This window comes from Oncorhynchus tshawytscha, linkage group LG02 (genome assembly GCF_018296145.1).
Source record: "Oncorhynchus tshawytscha isolate Ot180627B linkage group LG02, Otsh_v2.0, whole genome shotgun sequence".
NCBI classification, from domain to species: Eukaryota; Metazoa; Chordata; class Actinopteri; order Salmoniformes; family Salmonidae; genus Oncorhynchus; species Oncorhynchus tshawytscha.
In genome coordinates this window covers 18,061,871-18,072,981 of record NC_056430.1, presented here as the reverse complement: position 1 = coordinate 18,072,981, position 11,111 = coordinate 18,061,871, and the positions used below count along the sequence as shown (strand labels likewise).

Genomic DNA, 11,111 nt, shown 5'->3' with positions numbered 1-11,111 from the left:
GTTACACCAGCTCTGTCAGGAGGAATGGGCCAAAATTCACCCAAATTAATGTGGGAAGCTTGTGGAAGGCTACCCAAAACGTTTGACCCAAGTTAAAAATTTTAAAGGCAATGCTACCAAATACTAATTGAGTGTATGTAAACTTCTGACCTACTGGGAATGTGATGAAATAAATAAAAGCTGAAATAAAGAATTCTCTCTACTATTATTCTGACATTTCACATTCTTAAAATAAAGTGGTGATCCTAACTGACTTAAGACAGGGAATATTTACTCTGATTAAATGTCAGGAATTGTGAAAAACTATATTTGGCTAAACTTCCGACTTCAACTGTACATATATAATGTAGACATCAGTACTCCCAAATAGAAGTATATTCCATTGGAAAAAAAAGATTTCCAAAATAGTTTTACAGCATGACAGCACTTATGATATGAGAGGAAACTGTTAAATATCATGCACACAAATTCATGTTTTCTACAGAACATAATTTATATCCTCAATGCATGGCCCCTTCAAAATTCCTGTTCTGTTCAGCACTGCCACAGAGGGTTGCATCCATGCCTATCTGAAAGCAGGAGCAGGATGCTAGAGGAGAGGGAGTGAGGATGGCCGGTAGGAGGGCTGTGACTGTGTCCAGACATCACCAGGAGGAGTTGAGGAGGAGGAAAGCGCTGATGAGGAATGCGGAGAGATGAGACAGCGATAGCGGATTGAGACTAGATGCTCCCGAACCTCGTGCGCTCATGCCTGAAACCACAAACCTGCAGTCAGAGAAGCTCTTCAAGAACTGAAATTCCACTTTTCAAAAAGAGCAAAAAAAAACAAGTCGGGGCAGTTTCTGTCTCTATCTGCTAAATTTGATGACAAGTCGTTGTAAATGGGGTAACTGTGAATTACATAGTGCTTTCCATATCTCTATTTTTAATGGCTTTCAACAGGATAGACCAAGTACACAGAGGCTTATATCACATCAGAGAGCCGATCTCTTTGGGGGAGGGGGGGGGGCATTGTACTATTTTATATGCCGCAGAGCTGGGAAGTCAACAAGGAATAATAACCCAATGGCAAAGATGGATTGCACCACACATGCATTTCTAAAAAGGTCGCATTTCTTGCACCCGAAAGAAGTCTATTACACATGGTTGAAAAGGGATGCAAGAGCCCAAAATAAATGTTATGTTTGGCTGACTTAATCATCATTAAAGCTTCATCAAGGAACACAGGGAGAGGAGAGTGGAGAGACAGGAAATGGCAAACGTACTTAATTTGTGGATGTGGATGGGTTCGCTGCCTACACCTTCACCACCCTCACTCAGGGCCTTGATCTGGATCAGGTAGTTGTCGTTGGGAGACAGCGTCAGCTCCATCCTGGTTTTGTTTGTTATGATGCTGTTTACATCATTGTACCGGTGTCTTCTCAACAGCACCTAGAAACGGCAATGCAAAACACAATCAAAAATGAAAGATCGCCTGAAATGAGCAGTGAGGAGTGAAGGAATTTAAACTTGATTTGCTGATTGGATGATAAAATGGCTCCTAATGCTTGGTGACAGTACAGTGAGGTTTGCTGGTTGGAGCTATGGATGTTTTGTCCCTGTGGAAAACCTTACCAAAATGATGGAAAGAGTGGGTTTGAGATGGTCGTGTTGTGCTTGACAAAAGAATAGAGCCACAGTGACATGAGACATACAAGATATCCGATGACCTCTGCCTCTGTCTCCATGGCTATCACAGGACCCCAGTGTAGAGTGAGCAGAGAGCCAATCATGGTCCACTCTACATTCAAAGGAGGCTGGCCTGGTGCTAAGAGAGAGAAGTGTTGATGAAAGAGAGATGTTCATATAATACTTGTATAGTTTTACAAAATAATGAGTTTCTGTTCCCCCTAAATGTTTAAGTAAAAATGTATATACAGTACAATCCTCCAAACAGCTGAAGGAAAATGTACTTACTACGACTGTGATAATTGTAGATTCTCACCTAGCTATCTTCAAGATAAATGCACTAATTGTAAGTCGTTCTGGATAAGAGCAACTGCTAAATGACTAAAACGTATATGGAAATGAGATTCACTCACCTGGCTTCTTGGTGGTGGCGTTGATGTGTGTAGACTGTGGCCCTGTCCCTGCAGTGTTAAAGGCGCACACAGCTAGATAATACTGTGTGTTAGCGCTCAGTCCAGTCACATTAACCGCTGAGTAGTTTCCAGAGGTTCTGACTTTGCCTACTGTGTCAGGCTTGGTGTCATCTTCCCAGTACACCACCTGTTAACCAATGGAAAGAAAACAACAAGAGGTTGAGATATCAGACACAAGCAATTTAATTCTAGCCAAAGGGACTTTTTTAAAAACTCACATTATTAGAACAGCCTCATCATTCAATCTGTAATGCCATTTGGTGTGCAGTGGAGGACTGGCTTCCCAATCAATGATATATGGGTCTTCAATTTTTTGATACAAATAATCTCTAGCCCATGGTCATTCTACAAAGGCACCCAAGAGTAATCTCAATAAGTAAAATGACAAAGGGCTTGTTTAACACAGTATAGGGATATTCTTGTCACAATAATGTGTTTAAGATCCACTGTTTTTGGTTCAATAAAATGTATTCCCCTTACAAATCTGTATTTTCAATGATAAAAGTACAGTTTCTGTACTTAGAAATGGACACATCTAGCTACAGCATGGAGGAATATCGTATTCTCTTTAACACTAGACAGAGCAATTCATTACTTTCCTTGGGGGTATTAGCTTTCAATTAACGGTGCAGGTGAAGAGATATTTGATGAAGCAAATTAAATAATCCAATGCTAGCTTAGGGTCGTTTTCAATATTTATGTTTCGGGTATTAAGTGACAAGAGTAAAGTAAATAATTAGAGAGAAAATGTGAAGTCTGCTCTTGGGATAGGCACATCTATATTCCTGTTATTGGCCATGCAACTAAATTAACCTATCAGATACAAATTTTTCATTCAAAAAACTTAACAATATACCATACTGGAGTAAAAAACTAGATCCATACTGTAGATCTAGATCCATACTCTCTGCTGCCAGTGACTGGAATGAATTGCAAAAATTACATTTCCCTAACTTTAAACATCAGCTATCTGAGCAGCTAACAGATTGCTGCAGCTGTACATAGTCCATCTGTAAATAGCCCACCAAATCTACCTACCTCATCCCCATATTGTTTTTATTTACTTTGCTGCTCTTTTGCACACCAGTATCACTACTTACAAACCATCATCTGATCATCTATCACTCCAGTGTTAATCTGCTAAATTGTAATTACTTTGCTACTATGTCCTATTTATTGCCTTACCTCCTCATGCCATTTACACACACTGTATATAGACTTTCTTTTTTTTCTATTGTGTTATTGACTGTACGCTTGTTTATTCCATGTGTAACTCTGTGTTGTTGTTTCTGTTGCACTGCTCTGCTTTATCTTGGTCAGGTCACAGTTGTAAATGAGAACTTGTTCTCAACTAGCTTACCTGGTTAAATAAAGGTTAAATAAAATATATATATATATATATATATATATATTTTTAAATTAGATGATGGGCATATTATCAGTTTAGACCTATCCTGCCAGTTTGGCTACTAACACAAATAATACTAATGCATCTGTCTGTGAAAGGTGTCATCTCTTTCAGAATGCTATGACCTCCACTGTACCCAACCTCTAAGGCTCAAGATGCATACTAACAGCTTACCCCCTTAAAAGCCCCTCTCTCTCCAATCCTGTTTGCTGACCTGATAGCACTATTGTATCAACACAATAAAGCCAGTGCCATGGCAACCAAAGGGTTTTGTTCCAGGGGGCAGAGGTGAGCAGGATTGAAAGAGCACTGGGAGAAAAGGAACAGCTCTTCTTGCGTACTTAAATGGATGGATGAGAGCTTTTCTCAACCGGCTTTAAAAGCTGCTGCAGCTAAATGGTGGTGGTCGTTAGACACAGCTACTCTAAGCAGTGCTGGGACAAATACAGAATGTATAGGAATCAACATATTAACAAAATGTTGTCAAGGTTACAGAACTCCTCAAGATATCTTATAACGTGAGATGTTACAGTACACAGCACCCCAGGTGATATTTCAAGAACTGTGTGTTCAAATAGAATAAATTAAGCTACTGCTTTACATATAAACACTAGAAATGGCAATGTGCATGTGTTGTTTTATTGAGGAATTTGAGTGAATCCTACCTCATAACCCAGCACTCTTTCAGGGGTGACGGGGAGGGCTTCCCAAATCACTTCAACTGTAGCTGCAGATACACTCCTGCCCCAAACCCTCTTAGGAGCCTCACTGGGGACTGCAGAAATAGAGAGCTGGTGAGCACCCCACAGACTCATTCAACACCATCAAACAAACTAGTAGGAAGGAGAGGAAAGCAGAGAATAGACCTGTAGATTCACTGGATAGAGCTTTTGCCTCCGCTTGGTTGTTATTGGGATCTGACTTGCATGGCAAATTCAAATAACACAGTGCCTCACTGACAGCCCAGTGTAGTAAGTGTCTGCTAGGATTTCCTGTAATCTACCCCTGCAATAACTAATATCAAGTTGACACTCCCAGCTTGAGGGGGAATGTGTCTGAACCAACGTATTTCATCTTTACTATGGAAGGTTGTGCCTCCAGAATGAAAAGATTAGACGCGGTTTCAGCGTGACTTCCACTGGCAGCGGTTTCCTTTACCTTCCTCTGCTGAGAACACTGTGGCTATGGAACTGAAGGGGCCTTCCCCACGGTTGTTGTACGCCCCAACCTTCACATCGAACGGCGAGAAAGGCGGGATGGTGTCATTGCGGAAGATGTATCGGGCCACCCCGGGCATGGAGATGACCACTCGTGTCCAGGTGATGGCACCCAGCGGCCGGAAGGCGATGATGTAACCGAAGCCCTCTCCATTCTGCAGTTCCTCAGGCACGGGCTGGGAGCGAAACACAAAACTATAGTGATATTAAAACGCATACAGACAAATACACTGACACCCCTGCGTTTGTCATCAAGCACCTGCCAAAGATGTCTTCAACCTTGGTTGCAATGATTAGATGTAGTGTTTAAACAATGGTTCCCCAAATGGCTGTGATTTTATTTGGCCCCCTAGTTTTCTGAGCAAAAAATTATTACATGTATTTTATTTATAAAAAAGACTAAAAACACTAGCAAATCAGCTCCAAGTGATTTTAATTTAGGAAATCTGTTCCAAAGTACTCCCACGCATAATAGAGAGATATATGTGACCATATACAAATCTAAGCAAGGTTTGAAATTATTATGTTTTAGTCAAATATCAAATCAAATCAAATCAAATCAAATCAAATTTTATTTGTCACATACACATGGTTAGCAGATGTTAATGCGAGTGTAGCGAAATGCTTGTGCTTCTAGTTCCGACAATGCAGTAATAACGAGCAAGTAATCTAACTAACAATTCCAAAAAAAACTACTGTCATACACAGTGTAAGGGGATAAAGAATATGTACATAAGGATATATGAATGAGTGATGGTACAGAGCAGCATAGGCAAGATACAGTAGATGATATCGAGTACAGTATATACATATGAGATAAGTATGTAAACCAAGTGGCATAGTTAAAGTGGCTAGTGATACATGTATTACATAAGGATGCAGTCGATGATATAGAGTACAGTATCAACGTATGCATATGAGATGAACAATGTAGGGTAAGTAACATTATATAAGGTAGCATTGTTTAAAGTGGCTAGTGATATATTTACATAATTTCCCATCGATTCCCATGATTAAAGTGGCTGGAGTAGAGTCAGTGTCATTGACAGTGTGTTGGCAGTAGCCACTCAATGTTAGTGGTGGCTGTTTAACAGTCTGATGGCCTTGAGATAGAAGCTGTTTTTCAGTCTCTCGGTCCTAGCTTTGATGCACCTGTACTGACCTCGCCTTCTGGATGGCAGCGGGGTGAACAGGCAGTGGCTCGGGTGGTTGATGTCCTTGATGATCTTTATGGCCTTCCTGTAGCATCGGGTGGTGTAGGTGTCCTGGAGGGCAGGTAGTTTGCCCCCGGTGATGCGTTGTGCAGACCTCACTACCCTCTGGAGAGCCTTACGGTTGAGGGCGGTGCAGTTGCCATACCAGGCGGTGATACAGCCCGCCAGGATGCTCTCGATTGTGCATCTGTAGAAGTTTGTGAGTGCTTTTGGTTTGAATTTCTTCAGCCTCCTGAGGTTGAAGAGGCGCTGCTGCGCCTTCCTCACGATGCTGTCTGTGTGAGTGGACCAATTCAGTTTGTCTGTGATGTGTATGCCGAGGAACTTAAAACTTGCTACCCTCTCCACTACTGTTCCATCGATGTGGATGGGGGTGTTCCCTCTGCTGTTTCCTGAAGTCCACAATCATCTCCTTAGTTTTGTTGACGTTGAGTGTGAGGTTATTTTCCTGACACCACACTCCGAGGGCCCTCACCTCCTCCCTGTAGGCCGTCTCGTCGTTGTTGGTAATCAAGCCTACCACTGTTGTGTCGTCCGCAAACTTGATGATTGAGTTGGAGGCGTGCATGGCCACGCAGTCGTGGGTGAACAGGGAGTACAGGAGAGGGCTCAGAACGCACCCTTGTGGGGCCCCAGTGTTTTATATCCCAAATATTATATCTGTTTGGGCTTCTTGCTCTCAATTTGTAGTCCACAAATGATTTGTAATGATGTTCAGGCCCCCTGACCATTGGCCGGCTGTTGAATGTTGTTGATGATCCGAAATCACTGATGTTTCATTTTTTCTCTCCCTGCATTAGCACATAATTGTGGATGAAGTGGGCTTCAAAGAAACAATCGCTGTCCCTCAGTTGAATCACATTGGAAGGGAGAAATGGCACTCCATGTCCAGCACAGAAGAGAGGGCTGGCCGATCATAATATTGCTCCATTCAATTCTGCACAATTAAGCAAAACTATTACTTGGCTGTGGAGAGAACAGTAAAACCATTACCTGGCTATGGAGAGAACAGTAAAACCATTACCTGGCTATGGAGAGAACGGTAAAACCATTACCTGGCTATGGAGAGAACGGTAAAACCATTACCTGGCTATGGAGAGAACAGTAAAAGCATTACCTGGCTATGGAGAGAACAGTAAAAGCATTACCTGGCTATGGAGAGAACAGTAAAAGCATTACCTGGCTATGGAGAGAACAGTAAAAGCATTACCTGGCTATGGAGAGAACAGTAAAAAACCTGGCTATGGAGAGAACAGTAAAAGCATTACCTGGCTATGGAGAGAACAGTAAAAGCATTACCTGGCTATGGAGAGAACAGTAAAAGCATTACCTGGCTATGGAGAGAACAGTAAAAGCATTACCTGGCTATGGAGAGAACAGTAAAAGCATTACCTGGCTATGGAGAGAACAGTAAAAGCATTACCTGGCTATGGAGAGAACAGTAAAAGCATTACCTGGCTATGGAGAGAACAGTAAAAGCATTACCTGGCTGTGGAGAGAACAGTAAAACCATTACCTGGCTATGGAGAGAACAGTAAAACCATTATCCAGCTATGGAGAGAACAGTAAAACCTGACAGATAACTTACCTCCCAAGTTATCACTAATTCAGATTTTGTGCCTCCTCCGCCTCCAACATCAGTGGGAGCTGTATCAGGCACTGTAAGGCAAAGCCCAGAAGAGAGTAATTTTAAGGCTTTTAACATAGCTGAAATACAGGACTATATGCCATACGTCTAGTCTCATGACACAGCTTTACAGATTTTCCCAATTGTTTACACACTAAAACTGGCCCATGAGGCACAATGACCCAAACCTGTAACTAATTTAGTTGAACCAGACACCAGATCTGCAATACTATTGGCACATGTTTTGCTTTACACTCAGATTGCATTTCCATAACATTTGACAAAACACAACACACAATTCTCTACCTTTGACATAACATTCACAACTAAAATGTCTTGTGTGCAACTGAAATGCAACAATGTTCAACAAGCTAAGCTCAATTACCAATTGATCTCTTTCTATTTTCAAACACTAATTGCGAAATCTGTCACTTTGCAATCAGACCTCTGGCATGGATAAAAAGGCCACAGGTGAGTACTCATGTGTTTGGAGAACAATGGAAGCAAACTTGGCAGAGAAAAGTAGAGGTAGAGGTGGAGGTGGTGGTAGAGGTGGAGGAAGACCAAGAACAAGGAGAGTAATCTCTGATGAAATTCGGGCAGCTATGGTGGACCATGTGGAGAGGCTGACCTTGAGAGAGGCTGGGCAGAGAGTGCAGCCCAATCTGAGCCACTTCACCATAGCATCAATCATCCGGACATTCCAAAATGAGAATAGTTATGTACTGCAGACATTGGACCTATCTACGACTTTTACTATTTGACAGTAGTACCACATAAAGCCCAGTGAAGACTGTACATTCCAATACATACTGTAAGGGGAAACAAAGTACATGTTTGGCGTATTAATGTATGTATGAAATTGAGAGCTATACTACTTTGTAACATGTTTATATTGTGTACTGTACTACTGTAGTGTTTACTGTACTGCATGCTATTTTGTTTTTGTAGAACTGAAAGACGACTATTTACAGACAAATAGGAGGCTGCCATTGTGCAAATGGTAGTTAAAAATGATGCCATAAGACTGCAGGAAATCTAGCAACAGATGATTGAAAACCCTACCATCTTCCACAACAACAGTGAACTTATCAACCATAGCCCGCATCCTTCAGAAACACCATCTCCGTATAAAGCAAATCAACAGAAACCCATTCGAAAGGAATTCCCAAAGAGTAAAGGATAAATGGTACGAATATGTGCAAGTAAGTAATGTAGTAGTATTACACTCTTGAAACATTAGAGACTCACTGATGTTGACAGTGAACTTTACTATACAGCAATTACAGTATTTACTGTCATATCAGAGAACAATGGAGTTGGATGCAAGTCCCCTGCCCCCTGAACTCATATTCATAGATGAGGCTGGATTACACCTGCATTGCTTGCTGTTTGGGGTTTTAGGCTGGGTTTCTGTACAGCACTTTGAGATATCAGCTGATGTACGAAGGGCTAAATAAATACATTTGATTTGATTTGATTAAATTTAGCAAAGAAGAGGAGGAGAGAAAGGAACATCCATGGTCTACGCGCATCATTGAGGTACTGTACCTGGCCAGCGCGGGGAAAATGTTGCCATATGTTCAGCTAAAATCAAATCAAATAAAATGTTATTTGTCACATACACATGGTTAGCAGATGTTAATGCGAGTGTAGCGAAATGCTTGTGCTTCTAGTTCCGACAATGCAGTAATAACCAACAAGTAATCTAGCTAACAATTCCAAAACTACTACCTTATAGACACAAGTGTAAGGGGATAAAGAATATGTACATAAAGATATATGAGTGAGTGATGGTACAGAGCGGCATAGGCAAGATACAGTAGATGGTATTGAGTGCAGTATATACATATGAGATGAGTATGTAAACAAAGTGGCATAGTTAAAGTGGCTAGTGATACATGTATTACATAAAGATGCAGGAGATGATATAGAGTACAGTATATACATATACATATGAGATGAATAATGTAGGGTATGTAAACATTATATTAGGTAGCATTGTTTAAAGTGGCTAGTGATATATTTTACATCATTTCCCAACAATTCCCATTATTAAAGTGGCTGGAGTTGAGTCAGTGTGTTGGCAGCAGCCACTCAATGTTAGTGGTGGCTGTTTAACAGTCTGGTGGCCTTGAGATAGAAGCTGTTTTTCAGTCTCTCGGTCCCAGCTTTGATGCACCTGTACTGACCTCGCCTTCTGGATGATAGCGGGGTGAACAGGCAGTGGCTCGGGTGGTTGTTGTCCTTGATGATCTTTATGGCCTTCCTGTGACATCGGGTGGTGTAGGTGTCCTGGAGGGCAGGTAGTTTTCCCCGGTGATGCGTTGTGCAGACCTCACTACCCTCTGGAGAGCCTTACGGTTGTGGGCGGAGCAGTTGCCGTACCAGGCGGTGATACAGCCCTACAGGATGCTCTCGATTGTGCATCTGTAGAAGTTTGTGAGTGCTTTTGGTGACAAGCCAAATTTCTTCAGCCTCCTGAGGTTGAAGAGGCGCTGCTGCGCCTTCTTCACGATGCTGTCTGTGTGGGTGGACCAATTCAGTTTGTCTGTGATGTGTACGCCGAGGAACTTAAAACGTACTACCCTCTCCACTACTGTTCCATCAATGTGGATAGGGGGTGTTCCCTCTGCTGTTTCCTGAAGTCCACAATCATCTCCTTAGTTTTGTTGACGTTGAGTGTGAGGTTATTTTCCTGACACCACACTCCAAGGGCCCTCACCTCCTCCCTGTAGGCCGTCTCGTCGTTGTTGGTAATCAAGCCTACCACTGTTGTGTCGTCCGCAAACTTGATGATTGAGTTGGAGGCGTGCGTGGCCACGCAGTCGTGGGTGAACAGGGAGTACAGGAGAGGGCTCAGAACGCACCCTTGTGGGGCCCCAGTGTTGAGGATCAGCGGGGTGGAAATGTTGTTGCCTACCCTCACCACCTGGGGCGGCCCGTCAGGAAGTCCAGTACCCAGTTGCACAGGGTGGGGTCGAGACCCAGGGTCCCGAGCTTGATGACGAGCTTGGAGGGCACTATGGTGTTAAATGCCGAGCTGTAGTCGATGAACAGCATTCTCACATAGGTATTCCTCTTGTCCAGATGGGTTAGGGCAGTGTGCAGTGTGGTTGAGATTGCATCGTCTGTGGACCTATTTGGGCGGTAAGCAAATTGGAGTGGGTCTAGGGTGTCAGGTAGGGTGGAGGTGATATGGTCCTTGATTAGTCTCTCAAAGCACTTCATGATGACGGAAGTGAGTGCTACGGGGCGGTAGTCGTTTAGCTCAGTTACCTTAGCTTTCTTGGGAACAGGAACAATGGTGGCCCTCTTGAAGCATGTGGGAACAACAGACTGGGATAGGGATTGATTGAATATGTCCGTAAACACACCAGCCAGCCGGTATGTGCATGCTCTGAGGGCGCGGCTGGGGATGCCGTCTGGGCCTGCAGCCTTGCGAGGGTTGACATGTTTAAATGTTTTCATCACGTCGGCCGCAGTGAAGGAGAGTCCGCATGT

The 11,111-nt window shown here is 42.8% G+C and overlaps 1 protein-coding gene across 1 annotated transcript in view; it reads right to left on the bottom strand.

Annotated features, from left to right (window-relative positions):
• Nucleotides 1-251: 251 nt before the first annotated feature.
• The window catches only part of LOC112220351 (contactin 3b), a 91,683-nt gene continuing 80,823 nt past the window's right edge, over nt 252-11,111 (bottom strand). Inside the window, exons 17-23 of the mRNA XM_024382195.2 lie at nt 7,569-7,639; nt 4,708-4,942; nt 4,215-4,324; nt 2,082-2,268; nt 1,695-1,807; nt 1,266-1,431; nt 252-751 (exon numbers count right to left, since the gene is read on the bottom strand). Of these exons, the coding sequence (XP_024237963.2) occupies nt 645-751; nt 1,266-1,431; nt 1,695-1,807; nt 2,082-2,268; nt 4,215-4,324; nt 4,708-4,942; nt 7,569-7,639 (989 nt within the window). The 3' untranslated portion in view covers nt 252-644. The remainder of the gene's footprint in view (nt 752-1,265; nt 1,432-1,694; nt 1,808-2,081; nt 2,269-4,214; nt 4,325-4,707; nt 4,943-7,568; nt 7,640-11,111) is intronic.